At 38.0% G+C, this 26,865-nt stretch overlaps 3 protein-coding genes across 7 annotated transcripts in view; 1 reads left to right on the plus strand and 2 right to left on the minus strand.

The window, feature by feature from the left end:
* Nucleotides 1-26,865, minus strand: part of LOC101883960 (B-cell receptor CD22-like) — a 59,567-nt gene that overhangs the window by 6,838 nt on the left and 25,864 nt on the right. Inside the window, exons 8-9 of the mRNA XM_073909100.1 lie at nucleotides 26,318-26,363; nucleotides 26,149-26,226 (exon numbers count right to left, since the gene is read on the minus strand). Of these exons, the coding sequence (XP_073765201.1) occupies nucleotides 26,149-26,226; nucleotides 26,318-26,363 (124 nt within the window). The remainder of the gene's footprint in view (nucleotides 1-26,148; nucleotides 26,227-26,317; nucleotides 26,364-26,865) is intronic.
* Nucleotides 516-10,358, plus strand: LOC100333244 (B-cell receptor CD22-like). Of its 2 annotated transcripts, none has more exons than XM_073907836.1 (12): nucleotides 516-541; nucleotides 3,143-3,211; nucleotides 3,298-3,645; nucleotides 3,744-3,992; nucleotides 5,682-5,936; nucleotides 6,039-6,287; nucleotides 6,357-6,432; nucleotides 6,585-6,627; nucleotides 7,612-7,692; nucleotides 7,791-7,871; nucleotides 8,235-8,315; nucleotides 10,034-10,358. In XM_073907836.1, the coding sequence occupies exons 2-12, from the start codon at nucleotides 3,157-3,159 to the stop codon at nucleotides 10,055-10,057; spliced, it is 1,542 nt and encodes a 513-aa protein (XP_073763937.1). In that variant the 5' UTR covers nucleotides 516-541; nucleotides 3,143-3,156; the 3' UTR covers nucleotides 10,058-10,358. The 2 variants fall into 2 exon arrangements, with proteins under 2 accessions (XP_073763937.1, XP_073763940.1); XM_073907839.1 differs by having other exon boundaries at nucleotides 524-541; nucleotides 3,301-3,645.
* LOC141375242 (B-cell receptor CD22-like) lies at nucleotides 10,291-24,782 on the minus strand. 4 transcript variants are annotated; one of them, XM_073907852.1, is made up of 10 exons: nucleotides 24,530-24,782; nucleotides 21,116-21,172; nucleotides 20,234-20,581; nucleotides 19,890-20,135; nucleotides 15,006-15,260; nucleotides 14,651-14,905; nucleotides 14,422-14,512; nucleotides 12,936-12,981; nucleotides 12,766-12,843; nucleotides 10,291-12,659 (listed from the first exon to the last, which is right to left on the minus strand). In XM_073907852.1, the coding sequence occupies exons 2-10, from the start codon at nucleotides 21,168-21,170 to the stop codon at nucleotides 12,591-12,593; spliced, it is 1,443 nt and encodes a 480-aa protein (XP_073763953.1). In that variant the 5' UTR covers nucleotides 21,171-21,172; nucleotides 24,530-24,782; the 3' UTR covers nucleotides 10,291-12,590. The 4 variants fall into 4 exon arrangements, with proteins under 4 accessions (XP_073763953.1, XP_073763969.1, XP_073763946.1 ...); XM_073907868.1 differs by lacking the exon at nucleotides 24,530-24,782 and having other exon boundaries at nucleotides 20,234-20,458; nucleotides 20,556-20,581; nucleotides 21,116-22,674; XM_073907845.1 differs by lacking the exon at nucleotides 24,530-24,782 and having other exon boundaries at nucleotides 21,116-21,392.

Genomic DNA, 26,865 nt, shown 5'->3' on the forward strand with positions numbered 1-26,865 from the left:
TATATATATGTGTGTGTGTGTGTTTGTGTGTGTGTGTGTGTGTGTGTGTGTGTGTGTGTGTGTGTGTGTGTGTAAATTAAGCAATAAAACATTTTTACAACACAACATTGTAAGCATTTCCTATCGACGTATAAAAACTCTAGCACTCTTCACACCCACATGAACACTTGAGCCAAATACAGGAAATGCAGCAAACATCTCTCACAAGGTCTCACATGATCACCAATCACGAAATTCTACTAGTGCTGCATAAACATCTGTAATATATATTAGCATCATTTATTAAATAGTTATTAATGAACCAAATGCACACTTGAGATATTATTAATAATCATGCTATTGATACTAAAGATCGTAGCATGGGCATCGCTATGGGCAGACAGTTTATTTTCACCTTATATAAAGTTAGTCGGATATGTTCTCTGTGGGGTTGACGAAACCAGCTGGTAGGTGAAGTGTCATGACTAGGCCGGAAATTAAAATTGACCACTAAAGTCAAACTCTGCTTTCATTTTGCTCATTTGCAGTGCCGATGAATAAGGTAAGAACATCGTTTACTAATCGTTCAGTAGATTAATTTAATTCCTTAACTAAAAAATTTAGTTTCCTAGATAATGTTTCAGAGTTGTTGTCAGGTGTTGTCATCGCATGCTAACATGGTTTTAACGGACTGCACCATTAAATAGTGAAAATGTTTGTACTTTTGAAAGCTATTCAAAACAGAGTAGTTGAAAATATGCTTGAGTAGTGCAAAAATAGTAGTTAACCAGTTAAACTCTGCTGCTATTTTGGGATTTCCGTCTGGATTTTGCCTACCCAAATTTAAAAGCTTCTTAAATCCATATGCAGAGATGTAAGTGCAAATATTTGGTATCATTTTAAAGAAAACCCTTTGAATTTTTATAAAACACATTTGAAAGTGTTAAAAATATCTGTATATGTCGTCTGTGTTGTAACAAACACCTAAAAAAAGAGGCGCTTTTTGTATTTTTTTTAATAAACTCAGATTTGAAAGTGGACCTTTTATGTTCTGTGTGGTCTAGCGTGCTGTAATTAATGTTGGTGGTTCCTGCACAGGTCTGTAATCATAGGAAAAAAGAAAACTGTCTCTACCATAATCTATGCAAAAGTTATTGTATTCCAACTGATGAGAGGTGCTGTACAAGCCACAGGGAGCAACATTGTTTTCATATTTCACTATTCTTTTGTTTGATCAAACATAATTCACTGTGTTTGGACCACATCAGACATATAAAAGGATTACTTATGCACATCACCTCAAAAACAGAGGAGAATGGCCCTGAAGCGCACAGCATAAGGTAAGAGATGACAGCTGTCTGTGCTATCTGGGGCTGCTTATTGATCATAAATGTATTGTTTTCACTTCTGCGCCATGGAAACACCAAGATTCATTCGGCAACTGTTTGATATGTGAATATAATTCAGTAAAAAGAATACTAGAGCCATATGAGCACCAGCAAGAGCTTTCATTTGAGCTATAACTTGTACATGTGCCATAAGAAAAATATGATAATGAACCTATGTTCAATACCCAGCTCGGGTCTCCAAAATACTGTGTATTTAAGTGTAAATAACTTTTATACAGTAGAATAAAATCCAAAGTGAATAAAATATAGATACTAAAATAAGATAATAAAGATAATAAAATATAGATTTTACACTTTCAAATGAAACCACTTACGGGGGTCTGGTGCAATGCTAGCCCTTTAAATCTTAAAGCGAAAGTCGATGACGTCACAAACCCAGTACCGGGTCTGCGGAGTTTAAGTTGAAGTTAGTTGAATGTTTGGAAGCACTTGAGGAAGAGTAAATGAATACATTTTTGGGTGAACTATACCTTTAACACCAAAACACAGGGTTTCTTTAGGTTCCCAAGCACATTCTCTGGTGTCGTGTGTGTGTGAGTTGATGAAACTACTATGCTTTTACATATATGTGATAGTCTCTTCTTTAATATTACTTAAATATGTGCCATTATGTGCCCTATCGTACACCCGTGGCAATATGGCGACAGATGCAGCACAAGTGATTTTTTTGCTAACTACCACATTGTTTAAATAGCACTCTCATTTGTGCCACATTGTGAACTCATGTGCGTGCTGGTCTGAAAAGGAGGTGTGTTAAGGGGCATTGTTGGCGTGTTGCTATTTTAAGGCAACTGAAAAAACCACACCGCTGAGCAACAAAAAGCAGCTCTAAAGTCAATGGTGCAGAGTTTTATTAGTGTTTAAAAGTGTGTTAGTGTTATGTGCCTATGCATGTGCAAAACACATTGCTTAATACACAAAGGATGTATACAGCAAAACACAAACATCCAACCCAGGCTCATTCTGAAAATGTAGTCCCGTGGATGTTTCTGGAGACAGCAAATGATGTAGCCGGAGGTACGTATGGCTGCATTTCATATTTTTTTAAGCGAAAGCTACGCAATGTGACGCCGTTTCTTTTGGCGCTCACCGGCTGACCGCTTACCTGTGTGGAGGGCTTTGTCTGGTTATCTCGATGTGTACGTTAGCTGACTTGAGATGCAAAGAGGAGTTGACAACGAAGACCGCGTTGGAGTCAGGGGAAGAGCGATTGCAGAAATTAGGTAAGACAAAAACAGAATCCAAAAAATAAAAATGTGGTGAAAATCAGATGAGAGCTTTTCTTTTTCTGAGCGGCTTTTGTAAATCGTCAGGCAGGTTAATCTGTAAAATTGGTTGGATTTAGGGAAGGAGGAGGGTGGGTCCGTCGATTGGTCGGTCGCCCAGTCAATCATTCAGTCGTTCGACAGCAGCCTCTGGTGGGTTCACGAGAGAACAGTGTGCGCGAACGGCACTTGCGAAAAACATTTAAGATGCGAGAAAGCGCACACAGTGGCCTCTTGCAGATTCGCGAAAACAAAAACTGCAAAAATATGTACTTTCCCGGGACACATTTCACAGTCTCCAGAAACGTCCACGGGACTACGTTTTCAGAATGAGGCTGGGTTGCAAACATCTTTACATATGAAAAAATTAAAGTTTAAAATGTTAAAAATGTTTTTTTTTTTAATTCCACAAAAAAGTTAACATGAATAATTGTAAAAATAAAAAATGTAGAATAGTGAATGCTGCAATAAGCCACTGTTGTGTTGTAGGTGACACAAAGTAGATGTCAGTCAGAATGGCTCCTCCCCTTCCTCTAATCTTCCTGCTCATAATTCACAGTGAGTCACTGCAACACTTCTGAAACTATCAAGAGGTTTTGTATACTTTATCTTTACCTGAACATTCTTGATTATTTCTGTCTCAGTAGTTTCTGGTGCAGATTGGGGTGTAAAATACAGTCCTTCACACATCTGTGCACTAAAAGACTCATCAGTGATCATGAGCTGCACTTATAAATACCCTACTGGACATCAGATCATGAAAGTGTTCTGGACCAAAGACCTTGTAAAACATGGAGAAGAGTTTGCAGATCTGTCTGAGGACCCTGAATACAGTCAGAGGCTTCAGTATCTGGGAGATAAACAGCAGAACTGCACCGTCAGACTGAGTCATGTGACAGAGAAAGATGAACACAAGTATTATTTCAGATTCATTACAAATATAACAACAGGAAGATGGATTGGTATTCCTGGAGAGCGTCTCTCTGTCACAGGTGACTCTCCTGAGGTTTCTCTCTTCTTGTGGTCATTATGTAGAATAATAATCAGTGTATGAGAGCAGCACTAGATATAATGTGTGTGTTGTGTTCAGATCTTCAGCTGGAGTCTCCTGAGAGAGTGACAGAGGGAGATTCAGTCCGTCTGACATGTAGAAGCAGCTGTAAACTGACTGACACACCAACATTCATCTGGTACAGAAACTCACAAAGATTGACTGAGAGAAGAGACAGAAGCAATGAACTCCTGCTGCAGTCAGTCAGAAGAGAAGATGCAGGCAGATATAGATGTGCTGTACATGAACACACACTCACATCACCTGAAGTTTATCTCAATGTCATGTGTAAGCGCAGGTTTTTAATTTTAAAGCCTCATTCAGAATACATGATTTTCCCCAATTTTGCCATGGTTTGCTTGATGTAGGGTGTTGTGAGGATTCATAAATGACAAATAGGCACCAAGACTCAATCATTTCTTCTCGTTGCATGCACAATAGTGATGAGAGGTTCCAATCATTTTACCAGCTCATACTTCTGGGTCTTCTTTTGCAAGATTAATTTATTAATATTTTTTACTGGAACTGAGCCAAGCTAATCTAAACTAAACTCTGAAAACTGAACTTCACTGTTTCAATTCACTTTTATCTTCTATATTCTTTCTTAAAAGCTCTACTTGTTGTATTAATATTATATGCTAGGCACCTATGATCTGAGAGTAACGTAATTTTGATTCTTTATATGTCCTGTAAAGGCCCGGATTGGCTAATCGGGAGAACTGGGAGAATTACTGGTGGGCCGATCTGTTTTTTTAGGCGCGGGGGCCGGTGTCCCTAGCTGCTTGCGCTCTCAGCCGTCACACTTTTTTAATTTATGTATTTATTTGGTAATAGCCTCACTCTTTTTGTTCATTATATTGCAGCAGTTCCGCTCTTTTTATTTATTTTAATTCGACCCCAAACAGCAGCACCTTAGTGAATATAAAAATTTCGAACAATTAAGCTATTTTGGTCCAGTGGTCAGTGAGTTGTGTTATGATGCTGCTGACCTAGGTTCGAATCTCACCTAATTTATTATTTCAAGAGTTCACACTTAGCTGATGATTGATTATAAGCAATTTTGGCATGCTGTCCCGGGAGAGAGCCCTGAGCTCAAAGGTTCTTGAGCCCTGGGCTCCCTCCCGTTTGAAGGAAGAGAGGGGAGCCTTGAGCTCAGGTAGATCTCGACAACTCCCCCTTGATAAGAGCTGATGACTAAAAATTGAATGCTATTAAAAGATATGCTGCATTATGAGATTACCTGTATTGCAAATTTAGATTTATCGATATTAGTTTATGAATAAACTTCACTTAAAACTTTTTTTTTTTTTGTGTGTTAAGACGTATAATACTGTTTGAATTACTTATCTAGGTGTAAATATACATTTTTTTGGGTGACCACTGTTACAAAGGACTGGATATCTATTATATAAGAATTTTGCACATAATATACAGATAATGCTGGAAAGGACAGTTTGATGTTTTAAAGTATAGTGTTCGAGATTTAGCTACCCTTTAATCTTCTTATATTTGCGAAAAACATTTGAAGTTTATTAGAAACTGAATTGAAAATGACATTATTTTAATAGTCAGTGGTGAACTGAGATGGGCTGGTCTCAGGCTTGACACTTCAGGGCTGAAAAGGAGTCCCCCTCCGGCCCTGGTCCTGTATGTGGTTGAATTGACAATAAAGCTGACTTGACTGTGAAGCTGCTTTGACACAATCTACATTGTTAAAAAGCTATACAAATAAAGATTAATTGAATTAAGTAAACTAACAAATGAAGACATTACAGAGACATTTATAACTTATGCATCATCTTGGTGACAGAATGCAGATTATTGATATCACGCGATGATTGATTGAGAGTTAATGTGTAGTCTGGCATATTTGGAACCCACATCAAGATTTTATCTAGACAAAATTGCAGTCTAAGAGGGGATGTAAATATTTCTGGATTTTATTTTTGGAAAACTTTTTATTTATATTTATTTTAGATTCACCTAAGAGCGTCTCAGTGTCCATCAGTGGATCTGCTGTAATAATGGAGGGAGATTCAGTGACTCTGAGCTGCAGCAGCGACTCAAACCCTCCTGCAGAAATCAACTGGTTTAAAGGAATAGAATATGTTAAATATGGAAGAATCTTCAACATCTCCAAGATCAGCTCTGATAACGGAGGAGAATACAAATGTAGAGCCAGAAATAAACATGGAGAGAAATACTCTGATCCTGTGACTTTAGATGTCCAGTGTGAGTTTATGATAATTTCAACAGTTCATTGTTGTAAAAAAAAGAATAAATAATATTTATAATATTTATCTATAGTAAATTGTAAATTTGTTCTTTTTTCAGATTCCCCCAGGAACGTCTCAGTGTCTATAAATGGATCTGCTGTAATAGTGTCTGGAGATTCAGTGAGTCTGATGTGCATCAGTGACTCAAACCCTCCTGCTCTGAGCTTCAGCTGGTTTAAGGAGAATCAAAGCTCAGCTGTTGGATCTGGACAGAGTTTCAGTGCAGTACAGAGTGGACGCTTCTACTGTGAGGCTCACAATCCACATGGAGCTCAGAGATCAGACGCCGTCACTGTCACTGTTAAAGGTAAAGCAGATCATTTACTTACTCCTACAGTGAACATTTTCTGATGTTTTACTCTTTCGTCTGCTGTAGGACGTCCGCTGATATTATACATATCTATTGGAGTGGGTTGTGGAGCTGCAGTTGTCATTATGATATTGCTGATTTGGTAAGATGTGTTCAGCATTTAACTGTAGTCTAGTTGTTAAGGTTACATTACCACTAATGGACAAAAAAAAAAATCAAAAGAAAATCAACAAGGACTAGCACAATACTTTACATACTCTATAATGTTACGTAATATAATCATTATTTCTTAAGGAAGAACAGGATGAAGATAAGAAATGATACAGAGGAGTCTCAGGTGAGAAATAGTTACACTGTAAAAAATGCAGGGTTCCACATAATTCATTCATGTTGTCCCTACACAAAGTTTACTTAACACCTTTAAGATATGTATGTGGATTGAACATAAAAAATTCAGTTGTCCTAATGAAATGCCTCAGGAGTTGTGTTGTTTCAGCTCATTTTAAATAAGTAGTCTGAACGAGCAAAAAAAAAAAATTATTTAAAAAAAAAATCGTATTTTTATGCGCATTTTGTTTGTGCTTAAAGAAACCGTTGAGGAAAACGCCAAGATGCGCATACATTTTGAAGATGCGCACAAAAAAAACATGCGCATAACTGAGTAAAATAAACTTTTTATTCGATAAGAAAAGATGCGCACAAACTACGATGGAAACACTTTTACCGTACAAATTCCAGTATGTGCATTAAAAAAGGTCATGTGATTTTGTTAAAAGAGATCATGTGATGATAACAATGCGTGTAAAGGGACAAACCATCAGGCTGAGCACACTGCAAAAACATCTGAAATGTTGTTTTGGTCATTCTAAAACGCCAGTATTAATGTTATTTTATTATTACTGACCTTCAGAACTGTCAAAAGCATCTGTGCTCCTTGTCTAACGCCTTCAAACACCACCGCGTGTTAATTGTGTGTCAGCGTACTGTCTTCAAGTCATTTATTAAATGATGAAAAGACTGACGCAGCTTCTCCTACAGCCGCAAATTCTGTTTTTAATGTTGATATTTGGCATTTTTGTGATGATTTTGTTCACTTTGACTCATTAGATGAAAACGCTTCTTTATTCGCACGTCTTTTATGCGATATTTCAGTTATACGCATACATTTAATTCGCATCTTTGGATGGAAACAGCTATTGTGTTTTTGGTTGTTTATTGATCAGGGAAACTTTCAGAAATATTAATATCTGTGCAGTCCTGACTTAACTGTTCATAGGCACTGGTTTATTTGTGTATGATGTATTTTTCTTTAATGCCAAAGATAAATCAATCCAGACTTCATCATGACAGAAACAACGATAACTGTATTGATTTCACTGAACCGATGTATGAAAATATAAAGGCAAGTTATTTTTATGTTTTTAAAGCACTAATGTGCACTATAACACAGTTGGTTATTAGTTATTTTGTGTTTTTTTATTGTATTCTTTCATACTAAAGATGAATCCCTCAAGGCCTCATCAAGACAGACTTACAGCTTGTGATGTACAGTTCTCTGACCCCCTATATGAAAATATAAAGGTATGTTATTTCTATGCAATCTCACGGCAATTCGTAACTTTTTGATTTAGTGGCTAATTCGTATGATTTTGTACGATCTAATTCGTACAATTTAGTACAATTTGCTCCTTCCCCAATGACGGTTGGGTTTAGGGGTGGGGTTAGGTGCCAAGCCTACTATTTAAAATCGTACAATTTTGTACGACTAAACTTTTATGAATTTGTACGAATTAGCCACTAAACTGTCAAACCTAAAATACTTATGTTTTCTCGTGAGATCAGGCTGGTTATTTTTACATTTTTAAAGCACTGATGTGCACTATAAGACAGTTGGTTATTAGGTATTTTGTACTTGTTTATTTGTGTTTTTCTTTCACACTAAAGATGAATCCTTCGAGGATTCCTGGTGGCACACGTGCTGATTGTGATGTACACGTCACTGACCCTGTGTATGGAAATGTAATGGTAAGTTATTGTTAGTTTTCCAACAACTAGTCTGGATGCTACCTAACTATTATTGTGCGTCTGTTGTATTGTTTTCTCTTTAATAACAATGATGAATCAGTTCAGAGCTCAACATTACAGATGTAAAGCATGTGATGCTGTGCACTGGCCCTGCATATAAAAACCAAGTGACAAGTTACCATTATAGGTATAGCTCGTTTCACAGAAACACAGGAAGCACATATCTTTAAATACACAGTCGATATGCGCCACCGTAAAGAGACATATAATGACCTCTGGTGGTCGAACAAAGTGTGTGTAAATTTGTGAGTGATTTCGCTTTCTTTATTTGAGTGTGCTCGCCATGTGTCAATCTTTGAAATAATGAACTTGCGCTCTTGATAACATGCATGGTTATTGAAGTGCGCCTCACATCCGTTTAGAAACGCGAAGTTAAGCTAAAAAAAAAAACAACAAAAACAAACGGGCAAATTATTACTTTAGCATTCTAAGACATTTTTTTATATCATCCTATCCTATTGGATGATCATGAACTCAAAACACAAGATTACTTTTTAAAAAAGAGGCTACAGGTGTTGGTGGAAATAAAGAGATTCTGATGAGAGGGATATGTTGGCCTATCATGCAAAAATTACTTATATTTAATTACTTTAATTAATTACTTTAAAATTATTAATAGTATTTTTTCTGATCAATCATGATCAAAACAGTCTGCAGAAACACTTTGACATTCTCTCTTTGAACGTGTCATCAGAGGGGGAAAGCCCCGTCCACTAGTAAATATCTCTGCCTCATTAACATAAACTGCAGCCCTGAGTGAGAAGCAGCCGTCTGTCCCAAATTCACTTTGAATGGGTGACGTCAAGCATTGCCGAACTGCATTGTGGATTCGTTGCCGCTGCTTCAGTGGCATTGTTCGTTGCGGAAGTTTGGCCTTGCTCAACTTTTCAAGCGCCGACGGACGCTGCCCTGACAATCGTGTCAGCCCCAACTTCAGACACGCCCTCTGTCAAGCGTTGACACTGAAGCCCCGAGTGAATCGGGCGCTAGAGTGTTGAGCTGCTGAAGATAATGTCAGCATAGATAAAGAGGATTATAGATGTGGAGTTAAGATGAAGCACAAATAAACAGCAACAGGAGCGACATAGACTGACACACAATTCGCCCGGATGCAGTGGTGCGAATTGAGCATTTCTCTTGTAGGGCCGTGATTATGTTGTAGTGCCTGTTGTTGGTGTTCCAAGAGAAAATCCTCCTTCCGACACCAGACAACAGTTCATCAAACTGGGCTCGGCTCAGTCAGAAGCACAGCTGAAAGCTTCCATCTTCCACGTACAGTTTCTGGAGAAGTTATTGAACTACTGGTGCACCATAAAATCCATGTTAACCATTTAGCAACGAAGACAGAGTCACTGGGCAGACACGAATTAACTTTTCTTGTAAAGTGAATTTTACGTGCAAATACAGCGGAATTGATGCACAAATGAAGCAAGTAAACTTAAAATGTGTCTATTTACGCATGAATAGCAATATAAATATATATGTAGATATATATAAAGGTCAGTTTCAGAGTTAGAAAACATTATTTTTGTGGTATTTTGAGGTGAAAATTCACACACACGCTCTAGTGACGTCATAGACATATTTTAAATATCGTAAAAATATACATAATAGATCTCTATTAATGGCGTTTTGCTATACTCTCTTTCTCTCTGCAGGTCTCTGAATATTCTCCTCATTAGCAGGAGTGTTGTTCACTGTTGAACAAAGCAGCAGATGTAAAGCAGCAGAGCTTTTGCTTTCCCAGACAACATCGGGTTTAACTGTTAAGTTTTAAGCTTTGATAACCGCTTTGTTTTAAGCCAATAACCACATATGAAGTGCCAGATAATTTCTATTTTTTCCTCCTGTTTTTAATGTTAGTCTGCTAGAGTTGAGACAATGATGTTTATTTTCATATTTCTTTTGTTATTTTATCTGTAATTATTTGCTTTAACATGTCTGGTTTTGATAAGCCTTCAATAAAATCATTTCTGAAGTATTAGGTTTTGTCTGGTGTTGATACTAATGTCAAATTCAACCCTTTTGATATTCTGCTATTATCATGAGTTATTGTTTTATGAGTTGTTGAATTCATTCATTAGTTTTCAGATTAGTACCTTTATTAATCAGGGGTTGCCACAGCGGGATGAACCGCCAACTTATGCAGCATATGTTTTACATTGCAATTACCCTTCCAGCTCTCATTCACACACACACACACACACACACACACACACACTACAGACAACTTAGCTTACCCAGTTCACCTATAGCACGTCTTTGGACTTGTGGGGGAAACCGAAGCACCAAGAGGAAACCCACACCAACACGGGGAGAACATGCAAACTCCACAGAGAAATGCCAACTGGCCCTGCTGAGGCTTGAAGCAGCGACCTTCTTGCTGTGAGGCGACAGTGCTACCCACTGCACCATTAAGTTATTGAATTATGTATGTTATTTCAAACTTAAACACACTAGTAGATTACATGCATACTGTAAAAGCTGGCTAACATTTCGATAAAAACAACACGGTGACAAATACACAAAGCAAGAAAAAAATTATCATGATAGTAGTAGTCATTTGGTCAGAAGTCAGGGCACTTATCAGGGAGTGAGCCATTTTAAGGACTCTCAATCAGAAATTCATTCCACGGAAACGTTAAACTACTGAAAACTCCCACAATACACTGCGAAACTTAGGGAGCATTAGTGCTCATTATGAACCCTTAACCAATTTTTTTTAAACATTAGTCACACGAATTAACTCTCCAAACATAACATTCAAGAGCTGTTTTTTTTTTTTTTTTTTAAGGCTTTTGTTTGCATAGTTAGGCATTAACACACAAAGATCTTACAGATCAACATTGGTATGTGAAAATACATGTGTACATGAATTGACTGATTCTAAGAGTGCTTTCACACCTACGCTTTTGTTTCGGAACCTGTCTCGTTTGCCCAGTTAGCCCAGTTCGTTTGGCATATGTGAAACCAGCAATCGCGCTAGGATCTGCGGCAAATCAATCGCTCCGAGATTGCTTGAACGAGGTGGTCTCGGCTCGATTGAAACAAACTATGAAGCGGATAGACTGCAGTGAGAAAGCGATACGATCCGGGCACGGTTATATCTCAGTGTTTTATGCATATGTAATAGGTGTAACGGAGCAAAGAAATATGGTAAATTAATGCCTAAATGGGGACAGCGCCTTTTAGAGTGTGCGTTGTGTAATAAGTGCGTGGAGTAGAGAGACTGTGGGTAAGTTGCACGTTTCTCTACTTCAAACTAGTTGAGTTAATAAATAAATAACTCAATAAAGCTTAAAAATAAGCCAGAAAAGCACCAAATATTTTTAAATTAACCATTGGGTTAAATAAATAACAACATTTTTTAGAGTGTATGAGAACATTCTAGCAAACACATAATATTTAGTTGATGAAATATGGCGGGTACAACACAAATGCTTTATATTATAACATACTTTAGGCATAGTCACAAAAAACTATGTATGTGCTGTTGTTGTTCATAAATAGTAGTAGGCAATGAACCAAGAACCAAGCCCTTTACTGTCCTTACCTGTGGGTGTACTCCCGAACACGACATGCTGATTCATTTACGACCTTAGAAGCGAGCTGATTGAAACCATTCGCGAAATTAGCAAAACTGACCAACTCTATTGTTGACGTTTGAAAATGGCGCCTTTTGTCGGTGTGTCAAGCGCTCTGCGTCACGTGCTAGAATATTATTGGTCAACGATTGCTTAACAAGGCTTAATTGTATGGATTCTGATCATTTTAACTCTCTAATCGTGTGGATTATTTCTTATCATAATTTGACGTTCGCATTTAATCCACTTTTAAAAAGACAACAACAAAAAATAATAATAATAAAATACTGCGATGGTACAAGATGACCAGCAGGTGGCGCAAATAGACCAGTCATTGTGTGAAATACTGACGGGCTTTTACAACATGTTTTCATGCACCCTTAGCATAAACTATTGTGTAGGTAATTAGATTTGTCAAAAATGGTTTTGCAACAGTCCCCATAGTTTAACCATTGTATTTCTGGTAAAATCTAGTAAAAAAATCTATTCTAAAAAATAAATAAATACAACAAATTATAACAAGATTTATACTATATTACTGTTTAGTATCCTTTAAAATTCTGCTCACAGAACTGTTTTGCTCATGATTTGAATGTAAGTTTGTTGACTAATGAAGATCTGCTGCTTATTTTCAATTTACTGGCAGATTCTCATATTCAGAAGAGCTCGCCTGGTGAACAGCAGGGCTGGGATGGACAGTCTAAAAGGAAAACACATTATTTATTGCCGGACTCTTGGATAAACAAATGAATTTGCATATGCAATTTTTTTATTTTTGATATGCAGTTTTTTGATTCTTCACTTACAGTGAGTGTGTTGTACAGGTCAGAAGATCTGGATTGGAGGTCAAGACCTGCATATGTGTTTGCACTGACACCATCATTCTACAGGGAAAAAAAAGAGAGTGAATAAAGGAAAATAAAGGCTCATTTTATTATTTTAGTGATTTTATTTTGTAGTTGGTTCATCATGTCACCTCATAAATGTTTGGAGATGATCTTCTGTTCATTCTTTTCCTTCGACTGTCAAAAAAAGCAAATTATAGTCATGTGATTGTATTGTAAATTGACCTTTTCTTGAACTGACACATTTGGTGAAGGGGTTTGAGTGGCTGAATGATCATCTGAGCTATTTTGTCCAGGGCTAAATGCCCCTGGTAGGGTCTCCCAAGGCAAAAGGTCCAAGGTGACAGGTCAGACTAAGTTTGGTTTGAAAATTAGTTATGAGTAAATATAAAGACAGAGACATTCCCCAGTATAGCACAAACAGGGCCTAACCCAAGAGCTTGAGCAGGAGGTTGAACATTACCAACTAGAAACAGTTGGGCTTACCTCCAAGCATAGTTTGACCTCTGGGAATGAGAGCTCTAGAAAGACTCTAATGCCACGTCACTCATAATAGTTATTCTGTCAGCTTATAACAAAATAATCCATTTAAATAATCTGTTTTACTGAACTATGTAGGTGACATAGTGGAAGTTCCCCTTAATCCTCCCCATCAGCACCAGGTTGGCCTGGTCTCTACTTATGCTTGGGGATTGGTTCTTAATCTTCAGGCAAGATCTGCCAATTCTTCCAGAGTCCTGCATCATATGGCCAGAGCAGGATAGGTCACACAGTGCATGTTGAACTCAGGCCTGCCCTTTATCACCAGTTCTGTTAATTGTAGACATGATTTATAGGTGCAACCTTGGGTCAGAGGGGTCTAGTTCAGGGACCAAAGGATTTCAACTCTGCTATTTGCAAATGATGTTGTGCTGTTGGCTCAATTGGAGCTGGACCTTCAGAACGTATAGGCATGATTTGTTGCTCATTGTGACACGACAGTGGTTAGAATCAGCACCTCCAAGGCCATCCTGCTCAAACTGAAAAAGTTGGAGGAAATTCCTTGCCCCATGTGTCTAAGGAGTCTGCTCACTAGTGAGGGAAGGATGTAACCTGACATGATGGCAGTAGCATCAATGTGGTCAATTTATTGCTTTGTTGTGCCTCTTGATTTAAAGGTCAGTCTGCATTCCTACTCTCACCTATATAGTCATAAGCATTGATCATGACCAAAAGGTCAAGATCTCGGATACAAGTAGCTGAAAAAAGTTTCCTTTACAGAGTGGCAGAGTGCACCCTCAGAGTGAGGAGCTCTGTCACCCGGGAGGAGTTCGGAGTAGATCCGCTGCTCCTTTACATTGAGAGAAGCCTGTTGAGGTGACTCAGGCAACGTTTCTAGACAGGGGTTCCAGGCTTGTCCCACAGGGACAGGCTTGTCTCATGTCCTGGGGACAAGACCCAGGTTATGTTGGAGGGACTACTGTATGTCTCTCTGCTTGCCTGAAAAGCATTGGTATCCTCCCTGAGGAGCTGGAAGAAGTGTCTGGGTAGCAGAGATTCTGAGTTTCCCTGCTGAGACTGATCATTCTGCATTAGTTTAACAGTCAGTATTATGTATATGCTGCTTATTTTGCTTACATTACGAATAGTATGGTCGTGATAATAATGATGATGATGAATAATCCTCCAGATGTTGCTGTGATCACGCTTGTAATAGTACTTCGATGAACTGAAAGACGAAGAAGATCATTATTAACTCTCGAGCCTGATGAAGTTACAGAACTGTCATGACAAAAGATTCACCAACTTGTCTGACAGCATCTGAAACAAGATCTTTAGAAAACAAATTGAGCGTTCATGAACTCACACGGGACATCTAAAGTCACAGGATCAGAGTATTTCTCTCCATGGTCATTTCTGGCTCTACACTTGTATTCTCCATTGTCATCAGAGCTGATATTTGAGATGCTGAAGATTCTTCTAGATCCTACAAGTGTTTCTCCTTTAAACCAGTTGATTTCTGCAGGAGGGTTTGAGTCACTGCTGCAGCTCAGAGTCACTGAATCTCCAGACATTATTACAGCAGATCCACTGATGGACACTGAGACGCTCTTGGGTGAATCTAGCACAGAGGAATGTTGATATTAAAGCAACAAGAATAAATTTGTCATAAAAGTCTATGTTTTAATAATTGAATGTCACAGTTGTTATTGTTAACTCACACTGGACGTTTAAAATCACAGGATCAGAGTATTTCTCTCCATGGACATTTCTGGCTCCACACTTGTATTTTCCACTGCCATCGAAGCTGATCTTTGAGATCTTGAAGGTTTTTCCACGTTCAATATATTTTTTTCCTTTATACCACTTGATTTCTGCAGGAGGGTTTGAGTCACTGCTGCAGCTCAGAGTCACTGAATCTCCCTCCATCATTACAGCAGATCCCCTAATGGAGATCACAGGGATCCCTGGAGAATCTTCAGGTGAATCATGTAAAAACAAAGTTGTGAAAATTAATACAAAGATAAGTTTAAAAATATACACGCTACTAAATGTATTATGGACTTAATATCTAAATGTAAACATTGGACTGTGAACAGACTCAGCTTTTCATTCACTTATTTGGGAATTTTTCTTTCTTCTCATGCGGCACAAAACACTTCCAAAACCTGCAGAGTAATGTATTCACAATCTTCTCATGCTACTGGTGTGCTTTCATCCATCACTCACTCCACCAAATTGCTTAAATTGTGTATTGCTATTGAACATGCAAACAAATCCATCATGCCTTTGTGGGCAATTTGAGAAGGCTGTATTTCAGCACGACTAAGATTTTTTGATCAAAGCATTGTTGATAGTGTAACAATCCGAATGTGACAACGGAGGTGAGAATCCAATAGCAGAGTCTTTATCACACAAGGAATGGTCAGGTAGGCAAGGGTTGATCACAGGAGTAAACAGTATTATGTGTCAAATTCAAAATTCAAAGTTTAGCCTATTAAAGGGCCATGACACCCCCCACTTTCGGTTAGAGTCTACTTCAGAATTTTTTCAAAAGATGCATGATTAATGGGCGTGGAGCTCCGCGAGCATCGGGCAGGAGTGGGCGTGGCCAGCAGGGGAGAGAACAACTGTTGTTGACAGTTAGCTCACGAAATGAGACAAACCGTGAGGAGACGCATGAGTTTATAGTTCACAAAGTTAAAATGCAAAGAAATAAACAGTGATTTAATGCCCTGCTACATTTGTTATTCGTAATTTCATATACACATAACCACAATTTATATAATTATAAAGATAAGTGTGTTCATGTAAACACTATAAATGAGGATTCTCCCTCGATCCCCGGGTCTATTATAGATCTTGAATGCAGACTCAGTGCAGCAGGTCTCCTGACCTGCCTATTTTAACCATTAGCCCTGCTGGTAATCTGGAGGATTTAGGCGAACACAGCAGCACGGCGATGTGTCTGAATGTGAACGAACTCCTGATAAAACACAGCGTCCGCCATTCTCTAATTCTCGTGCTGCTCTCCCGACAAAAATGCCAGCAGCACACACACAGTTTTGCTGTATGATCGGCCCTGACAAGATCGCGGGAGAAAACATGCAACAAACCGCGTGGATCATGGAAACAAACTCATATGAGCCTTCATGAATGGCTAATGCATTCCGTGGGTCCGTGACTCCGTGTCTCACAGCTTGCTTGAAACTGGCAGGTCTGCCTTCGGAAAGCACGTGCTCTCATGAATAATTAAGCAGCCGGCTCTTCTCATAGGATAAGAAAACTCCGCTATGAATAATAATGAGAAACTGACGCGTCATCATTGCACTTGCAGTACTGCGCTACGTCGCCGATTTTGATCCCGCCCCAAAAATCATTTTAAACCCGGAAGCTGAAATTAGCTGACAAAAGCTCAAAATTATCCAGTTTTCCCCACAATTAAAGCTGACAGGTGCTAACATTGTCTTAACTGATGCTCAACACACACACATCTGTTAATATTTAAAAAAAAAGTTATCCAGGGTGTCCTGAACCTTTAAAAACAAATGGCCTATACAGAAATTAAATAAAGCTATAAAATCTATTTAACTTTTAATTGTATTTGGATATTGATTAAAGTTATTATAGTTATTTAGTGAAGAGCGGCAGATCAAGCTCTCATTGTGTTTTGTTTGATAACAGAGGTGTTCATGTAAGAATGCACAGATCTATAATGAAGCATTCGACTACTTTAGAAAATGTTTGTGCTCATTTAAGAGAAAATTTGTTGTGTTTCAAATAAAACACGCAGGACGGAGCCAAAAAAAAAGGAAAAAAAAGAAGCACTTTTCCGACGGTCCCTTACTAAGAGCTCCGCTCTGCCAAGCTCTTCCGGCTAGATGGATATTGCGAGGGCTTAAAGAGCAGTGGTCGTAATGTTGAGCGAAAAATAAAAGAAAAAGACAGCTGTGAAACATAACCAGCTTGGTCTTTTTGTAGGAAACACACTTTAGATCATTTTAGGGTAAGAGATTTTTGAGTTATTGCCGTCTTTCACTGAATGTGTCAGTCAGGAATATCGAAAACAAAACCAACCTAACTGCGCACATTTCAGGCGCCCCCCTGGATGTACAGCGCCCTTAGCATTTGCCTATACTGCCTATCTGTCAGTGACCACCTGAGGGCGCTGTAGTTCAATGGACAATGAGTGAAACTACAGCGTCCATAAAGACTACATTTCCATGCATTCTTTCATGCACACACCCGGTCTGTCATTTACATTGATTACAACCACAGCTGTTTCAATTCTCCGTGATTACCAGAACTATATATATTTAGTCATTCAACCACAATTTGTCATCGCGTCGTTTGTCTTTCTTGTACCCAGTAAGTCTGTTTTTCCTAGTTGTTGTTCCTGATCTTGCCTTGTATCTTGCTTTAGTCTAGTTCATGTTTATCTGTCTTAGTTTCTTGTTTTGTTGTTTATTTGTTACTTTGCACTTTGATATTTTGGATTTTTGTTCACTGTTTTTGCACTTTAATATATTAAAATCTGCACTTGAATCCGCCATCTTTTGTTCCCGTTTTTGTTATTGTTTTGATCACGCCTAACGTGACAGGCCGGCCCTGTAAATAGGGAAACTTCTCGTACGCACAGACATCCATTAGCCTATACATAATTAATTTAGTTTGTTAAAGGTTTGTTTCAAAACTATTTTTAAATTCAGTTCTAATTTCCAGCAAACGAATAAATTAACTATAATAACGAAGCGTGCTCAGTTATATCCTAATACACCTGCTGTGCCCCATATGGTCCAAAACCTGACAGGAGGACAAAGCTAAGCTTGTTTTTAATAAAACAAATATAAATATGTATATAATAAATAACACTGCTAATAATTATAACATTATACAAAAGGAAATTGTCATGAATAAGCTGAAAAAGCCCCCAAGATGAAGAAGGCATGAAAGCAGGGGTTTTTATATTTGCCTAGAAAATAATTTTGGTAATATTTTAATCTTTAAATTCTTCTTCATCTGTAAAGATATTTGTGTTTTGCTGTTCATCCGGTGTGTATTAAGCAATGTATAAGCGAGGCGCACAACTAACGCGCTCTGCGCTGAACTTTAGACCTGTTCTCAGCTGGTCTATTGCAGTGCATTAGTTCCTCAAAATAGCAAAGCGTCAGCATTGCGCCTTAACACACCTCCTCTTTTAGATCAGAATGCCTATGGGTGCACATATGAGCGCAAATGCATTTGCCATTTAAACAGTGTGGTGGTGCAAAATGTCAAAATGACTCTGGCGCCAAGCTGAAACTAGCAAACAATTGCGTTGCGCCTTGCGCCAGGTGTATGATAGGGCTCAGTGAGTTTATGTGCTGTATAAATGGTCCAACTAATCCAACCCGGGCTCATTGTGGAAAGGTAGCCCCGCGGCCGTTTCTGCGGACAGCGATTTACGTCCCGGGAGGTACGTATTCGAGCGTTTTTTTGTTTTCGCGGATCCGCGACAGGCCGCTGTGCGCGCTTTTTTGTGTCTCGGGCAGGCGCCTCTCGGGATCGCGCGAAAAGCCGCCGGATCGGGGAAAAAAAAAAAAAAAAAAGCAAAAGCCCTCGTCTTCAATTTCAACCGCCTTTTTGGATCCCGCCGCGTTCTCGCCCTTATTTTCCGGATTCCGTTTTTCGTCTTACCTGATTTCCGGAACCCGCCGTTCCCCGGACTCTAACCCGGTCGTCGTCGTCCTCCTCCTCCTCCGGGGCCTCCGGACAAACTGATTGCGTCGGGAAAGCCCTCCACTCGGAGGCGAGCCGTCGGCCGGCGAGCGCGAAGAGGAGGGGCGGAGTGGCGCCACACCGCCCGGCAGCGTTCGCTCGAAAAAAAACAAACGCGGCCTTTACGTACCTCCGGCCACGTAAATCGCGGTCTCCAGAAACGTCCGCGGGGCTACGTTTCCAGAATGAGCTTGGGTTGAACTAATTAGTCTTTAAGCAGCTTCAGCTGTGTGAGTGTAATCAAACTGCATCAGGAACCGGTGTGTGTGTGTGTAGTGCATGACAGGAACTTGTAGTTCTTGAAAAGGCGGATTTGTAGTCCGTTAGCGATCTGTGTGTATACCAGCGATCTGCACAGGCGAAACAAATAGTAGTTTGATTAAATAAAAGAGCCCTCAGATGCTGTGCTTTATATGTGGATATGATATCTATATGTTATATTGCTCACATATGGATAAATATGAGCAATATAAGCAACGCAGTTGTAAAATGTAGTTTAAATTCACACATACACTGAAAAAAAAGTGTTGCATGCAGAACTGTTGCAAATAATTTGTTTGTGTTGAATTTAAACAAACAAATTAAGTTTAGTAATGTTTAAATTCAGCCCAAATAAATTGTTTACCACCTCTTAACATAAAGAAATTGAGTAAATCCAAGGAATAATCTTTGAATAATTTTTTTCAGTGGGCTAGAAAGCATTTCCTAAGACTACACATAAGATTACACATCTTTCATACCATATTGTGACATTACTGCACAAGTGAGTCAAACCCTTTACTTCTATTATAAGTCTGGATGCTTTAAAAAGGCATATACTAGCAGTTTTAAAAACGACGAAAACTTACATCTGACATCAAGATAAACAGCAGGAGAGGTGTAATTGTGTCCCTGCACACCACAGCTATAGTAGCCTGCATCTCTTCTACTGATTGAACTGTAGACGAGATCATTTTGAACACTCCCTTTAGTCAATGTCTCTGAGTTTCTGTACCAGATGAATGTTGGTGTGTCAGTCAGATTACATCTGCTGTTACATGTCAGACGGACTGAATCTCCCTCTTTCACTCTCTCAGGAGACTCCAGCTGAAGATCTGAACACAACACACACATTATATCTAGTGCTGCTCTCATACACTGATTATTATTCTACATAATGACCACAAGAAGAGAGAAACCTCAGGAGAGTCACCTGTGACAAAGAGACGCACTCCTGGAGTGCCAATCCATTCAGCTATATTAGTGGTTAATGTGAAATAATACTCATGTTCATCATTCTTTGTCACATGACTCAGTCTGAGGTCACAATTCTGCTGTTTATCACCAAGATACTGAAGCCTCTGACTGTATTCAGGGTCCTCAGACAGATCTGGATACTCCCCATACATCCCTTGAAGTTGTGTTTTAGTCCAAAAAGCTTTCGAGACAAAATGTAAAAAAGGATATCTGTAAGTGCAGCTCATTGTCACTGTTGAGTCCCTTAGTGCACAGATGTGTGGAGAGCCGTAACTCACACTAAAACCAAAAGTGCCATCAACTCCTGAAACACACATTAAGCAGATTTTCCATCTCATATTATTCTCTCACATCCTGTTCACGATCACTACTACACTAATATCCTTTACATTGAACATCATAAAGCGTGAAACATTCAGATATACATAGCCCTGAATACAGTACTAGTCATACTACTACTATTTTTGTCAATAAAACAAGCCACAGAGTTATTTCCATGATCAACTAACAAATGTTAAATAATTGGGTAACACTTTACAATAAGGTTCATTAGTTAATGCATTTAGTAACATGAACTAATCATGAACAACACTAGTACAGCATTTATTAATCATAATTGAACATTTACTAATGTATTATTAACATTAAAGTCCATGCTTGATAACATTAGTTAATGCACCATGAGTTAACATGAACTACTGTATTTTCATTTACTAACATGAACAAATACTGTAGTAAATGTGTCGTTCATTGTTTGTTCATGTTAGTAAATGCATTAATTAACATTAACTAATGAAACTCATTGTAAAGTGTGACCAATAATTCTCCATTGACTCACTGTGTATCATGAGCAGAAGCACCAGTGTAAGAGGAGCCGCCATTCTCACCGACATCACTACGAGATCACAATAACACACGCGTTAGCAGAAGAAAACAGCTTTAAAATGATCCTTTAATCACCATCTGTTCATCATGGCTTGTAAATATTTCTTGTTGGTATCCTCAACAGTAATAATCAGGCTATTTTCACAAATAAATCAGAGTAGCTCCTACTCCTGGTGACTCTGACCTTCAGCATTTCTCATGATTAACACTGTAGAATTAGAAATGGTTGTGCAAACAGACACAGTTTCTTCCTCTTTCTTTACTCCTGACGACACGGCTGGGTTAGGAAATAAAATTACTAAACAAGTTTTGAAAAGCACTGACTCTAAATGATTCATATAGGCGTGTTTGTGTGTTGCAATGCTTTCCAGTGCACATTAATGAATTCATAGATGGTGGTTGCACATTTAAGATGGACTTTTATTTTGAAATAAGCAATAACTTTAGTAGTAGCACTCATGGTGAACTCTCTCTCTCTCTCGAGACTTTGCATGTGTTAAACATTACTTTCTTGAGCCACGACAAGCGACAAGTCATTCATTTCCAATGGAGAGTATTCCGGGAGCTGCATGGAGTTCCTATCATATCTGTAGAAAATTCGGATCCGAATTGAGCCGCGGATACATTAAAATTATAGGTGGGCATAGATATATTTTTTAAATCTAGATTAATCTCACTGTAATCTTGGAATTAATCTAGCTCATTTGAATTCTGCCGAAGGCATTCGGAATTTGTGTGCTACCCAAATAATCACTAAAAGTAAGTCATGTTTCTCAAGCCAGGTGGCGCATTTGATCAGGGGCGCATCTCCTTTTTCCAAAATGCATCACAAACTGCTTTAGAAACTGTTCTACTCTGATAATTGATGATAAAAATAAATGATGTTCAATAAGATGTGCTTGTGTTTACTTAATGTTTATTCAGTTAAACATGAATGTTGAACTGTAGGCCTACATAAGCTCCAAACAGCCATATTTGTTGATCTAATCCGACTAAAGTCATCACTGAACTAAACAGAAATGGAATTAAGGCATGTTGAGTATGCAGATATTAGTGGCATTATTGAAGTAAACACTGCAATCAAACTATTACCAAAATGTAGGACTTTTTGCCATATTTTCCAACAAGATCCACACATGCGGCTGTCAGTAAAGGACTGCACACACATGTTTTTTTCTTTTCATTAGGCATATGTGTTATTATATTCCATAACACTCTTAGCAGTCCTTACTCCTTATTTCCATCTAACACCCCAGTTTGTCACGGGGGCATGAATGAAATGTTCATGAGGGAAGGTGAAACTGCCGAACTGCAGTTAAAGTCACCCAAAATGACAGAAAACTCTTACATGAAAGCACTTCACGTAAACACCTTAGTTATATTATTGTCTATTAAAGTCAATAACTAGACTACAGATGTCCATGTAAGCATAGTTAGTATGTCTTCGAAGTAAGAGAAGGATTCAGAAGGGCATCCTGCTGACTTGATTCAGAAGGGCACTGTTTTTGTCAGACGGCTCACTGGTCAGGTATACATCCGCGCTAAAATATCAAGGTCAAAGACATCATAGCTTGCGTAGAATAGTCCCAGCTCCCAACCCAACTTTGAGAATAGATTAACAGCAATTTTTTTTAATCGCTCAATAAAAGTCTTGCGTTAATGCCGATAACAACCTACAACTATTTGAAATATTTAACTCCTGCAACTAGACTGTATGCGACCAGCCAACCGGATTTATTTCAGTGTTGTCCAAGAAAGTCAGTGTGTGCGAGATGGGAAATATATATTTTTGTTATTATTTTATTTTATTATTTTGTTATTTAATTTTATTCATTATATTTTTGCTATTTTTTTAATCAGAAAAAAAGTCTATATTAAAAAAAAAACATTTCTATTTAGAAATGAGTTCTAAAAAAATGATTTCATATGTTGTGTCTCCACATTCCCTCCAAAATATTTAGTGGTCTATGAGTTTCTAGTATTCGTTCATTCAACCATGGTGAACTCACAGAGAATAAAGGCTCTTGCTTTTGCACTCCATTATTTCAGACACTGCGAGAACAGCTTCTCTCCCATGGTGCACGACAACACTGAAAATTGTGTGACTGCCACAACAGGACGTATTCCAACAGCCGTGTCCAAATGTTGTGTGCAGTGGAAAGGCGGCTTAACACACAAATATTACCCTATTCTTTGCATAAATGCATTAAAACTAAATTTCTGCTATATTCTACATAAACAACAATCATTTTAATCACATGAACCCATATTACTCATGTGCAGACTTGTAAATCAATGCATAACAATAGACTTTTAAACATTGTAATATATGTCCATAACGTAACTTACATTTAAATTGCTTCATTTTTAACTCAACTTATAATAAAAAAAAAAATATCTGCATGTAATTACATTTATATTTTAATATATTATTAAGTACACTGTTGACCCAGCCCTTACACCTTAACTCATCACCATTGACCGTTGAATCAGGAAACTGTTTTTTTTTTTTTTTTTTTTGGTCACAATTCAGTCAAGACATCCATTTCAAATTTAATTTTGTTTATTACACTCAAAGATTTGATTCAAAGCTATTTTTAATATTCAGAAAATACATAAATCAAATGTGGTCAAAACACTGTGAGCTTCCACCATGACCTACATCCAAATCCACGTTCAAATTCCTTGCCCCTATATATATATATATATATATATATATATATATATATATATATATATATATATATATATATATATATATTGTGATGCATACATTTCTATAAGCCGACAGGTAGACAACTCTAAACAATAAAAATATAAACACAAATTTAAATATGCATATAACAATAACAACAATAAAGTAATGTAATTTTGTCATGAACAAACTAGCTACAACAGAGCTGGACTTACTAAAGCCCCCTAAAATGAAAAATGTGTGGGAAAAGGTAGCAGTATTTATATTTATGTATACAATAATACACATTTTAATCCTTGAAATGTTCATATTTCAAGATATTTGTGAGCTGCTGTGCATCCCTGTGTGTGTAACAAGCAAAGTGTTTGCTAAGGTGCTCTAGACTAAATAACAAAAAAATAAAATAAAAATAAAAAAAGACATACACCAGCTTTTAATTGGTCAATGGTGTGGTCTTATTTCAGTTGCCACGAAATAGTAACATGGAAACAACGCTCCTCAACACACCTTTTTAGACAACATAGGCTGATTCTAAAACGTAGTCCTATATACATTTCTGGACATCGCGAATGATTTAGCCGGACAACTGTATGGCTGCATTTCATCTTTAAAACGAACGCTACAGGGCGGCATGACACTGTTCTCTTTCGCGGTTACCAACTGACCACTTACCTCCATATGGATGACTTTTCCATTGTTACTAGTTTGTCCAGTGGCTTGCCATGTACGTCGGCGGACTTGAGACCTAGCTTGACGTTGAACATGACAAAGGGGTTCGAGTCTGGCAAAGAATGGTTCCAGAAAACAGGTAAGACATAATAAAAAGTCAAAAAATGCAATAAACAAGTAATTAATAACGAGAATTTGGTAAAATCTGAAAACATGGTAAAAAAAACAGGCAAAGGCTTTTCTTTTCCTGGATTGCTTTTGAAAACACTATTGGTTGGGTTTAGGGAAGGAGGAGGGTGGGCCAGTCGAATGGTCAGTCAGTCTGTCAGTCAGTCGCCAGTGGCCTCTGGTGGGTTTCAGGAGAACAGCAAGCCCGATTGGCACTAGCGAGAGAAATCTGAGATCCCAAAAAGCGTAAACAGCGGCCTATGGCGGACTTACGTGAGAACAGCAGGCGCAAATGGCACCAGCGAGAAATCTGAGATCTTAAAAAGCATACACAGCGGCTTCTGGTGGATTCACGAAAACTAAAACTGCAAAAAAAAAAAACATACCTTCTGGGATGTATTCTGCTCTCTCCACATATGTATATAGGGGTATGTAATCAGAATGAGCCTGGGTTGTTAATAGACCAGCAGGCCTATGGGCACACAAATGTGTGCAAATGCAAGATGCAAATCATGCAAGATGTGAAAATGTTACCCACGCAAGGCTGAAACTAGCAAAAACACTTGCATCGTGCCTAGTGCTGTATTGCGCCAGGTGTATGCCCCATGTATGTAGATAAATGCTAAATTTAAATAAAGTTACACCTTTAGAACACAAAACCGTTTACATATTTAGTTTACAAAAGTTAGAGCACAAATGTTAAGTGTATATAGAAAGGATGTTTTTATATATGATATGATGTTCCAACACAATCTCACGGCAATTCGTAACTTTTTCATTTAGTGGCTAATTCGTATGAATTCGTACGATCTGATTCGTACAATTTAGTACGATTTGCTTATCCCCCAATGACGGTTGGGGTTAGGGGTGGGGTCAGGTGCCACGCCTCCTTTTTAAAATCGTACCATTTCGTACGACTAAACTCGCACGAATTCGTACGAATTAGCCACTAAACTGTCAAAACGTAAAATACTTACGCTTTCTCGTAAGATCAGGCTGGATGTTCAGCTATAAAAGCGCCCTCTACATGTACTTATAACCAGGTCAGATTTTCTGTGAAAAAATAAGTGCTTATTAATTTTGAATACAGCAACTATTTGTGTTATTTTATATATATATATATATATATATATATATATATATATATATATATATTTTTTTTTTTTTTTTTTTACTTAGTGTGAATTTTTACATTTCATTTCAGTTGATGATAATGTTTTTTGACCAATTGTTTTAGTCTTAGTTTAAATTTTTGTTCACTAAATGTTGTTTATTCTCTGATGACTAATGAAGATCTACTGCTGATCTCCCAATTACTGACAGATTTGCATATTCAGAAGAGCTCGTCTGGTGAGCAGCAGGGCTGGGAGTCTAGGGGAAAAACACATTATTTATTGCCTGACTCTTGGATGAACGATCTCTTTTACATGTGTAGAGTTTAATTCTTCACTTACAGTGAGTGTGTTGTACAGGTCAGGTGATCTGGACTGGGGGTCAAGACCTGCATATGTGTTTGCACTGAGATCAACATTCTACAGGGAAACAGAGAGAATAAATTAAGGAAAATAAAGACTCATTTTATTATTTTATTGATTTTATTTTGTGGTTCTTAAATTATTTCACCTCGTATTCGTTTACTGCAGATCTTCTGTTCATCCTTTTCATTCGTCTGTTAGAAAAGCAATAAATGTTTTATAAATAAATAGTAACATATCATTCTGCATTTATCTAACAGTCAATTACATGAATATGAGCTTTATTTTACGTACATCATAAATAGTAGTATAACGATGAATAATCCTCCACACGTCACTGCGATCACACTCCTTTTTCTCGAAGCACCTTGCTGCACTAAAAGATGAAGCAGATCACAATTAACTCTCCAGACTGATGAATACGTACCTCCCGGGACGTAAATCGCGGTCCGCAGAAACGTCCGCGGGGCTACGTTTCCACAATGAGCCCGGGTTGGTAAATACACATTTTTTATTAAAAAAAAAAACTTACATGTGACATCAAGATAAACAGCAGGAGAGATGTACTTGTGTCCCTGCACACCACAGCTATAGTAGCCTGCATGTCCTCTAGTGAATGATCTGAAGATGATTTCATTTTGAACACTCCCTTTAATTAATGTCTCTGAGTTTCTGTACCAGATGAATGTTGGTGTG

Source organism: Danio rerio, chromosome 1, assembly GCF_049306965.1.
Source record: "Danio rerio strain Tuebingen ecotype United States chromosome 1, GRCz12tu, whole genome shotgun sequence".
NCBI classification, from domain to species: domain Eukaryota; kingdom Metazoa; phylum Chordata; class Actinopteri; order Cypriniformes; family Danionidae; genus Danio; species Danio rerio.

Bases quoted from the DNA above. Each gene is read 5' to 3' on its own strand.
- LOC100333244 (XM_073907836.1), top strand. From the start codon at position 3,157: ATGTCAGTCAGAATGGCTCCTCCCCTTCCTCTAATCTTCCTGCTCATA. The intron at 6,433-6,584 runs GTAAGATGTGTT...TTATTTCTTAAG, and splicing joins ATTATGATATTGCTGATTTG to GAAGAACAGGATGAAGATAA. The intron at 7,872-8,234 runs GTATGTTATTTC...TTCACACTAAAG, and splicing joins CCCTATATGAAAATATAAAG to ATGAATCCTTCGAGGATTCC.
- LOC141375242 (XM_073907852.1), bottom strand. From the start codon at position 21,170: ATGTCGGTGAGAATGGCGGCTCCTCTTACACTGGTGCTTCTGCTCATG. The intron at 20,136-20,233 runs GTGACTCTCCTG...TGTTGTGTTCAG, and splicing joins AGTGCGTCTCTTTGTCACAG to ATCTTCAGCTGGAGTCTCCT. The intron at 15,261-19,889 runs GTAAGTTTTCGT...ATTCACCTGAAG, and splicing joins TGTTTATCTTGATGTCAGAT to ATTCTCCAGGGATCCCTGTG.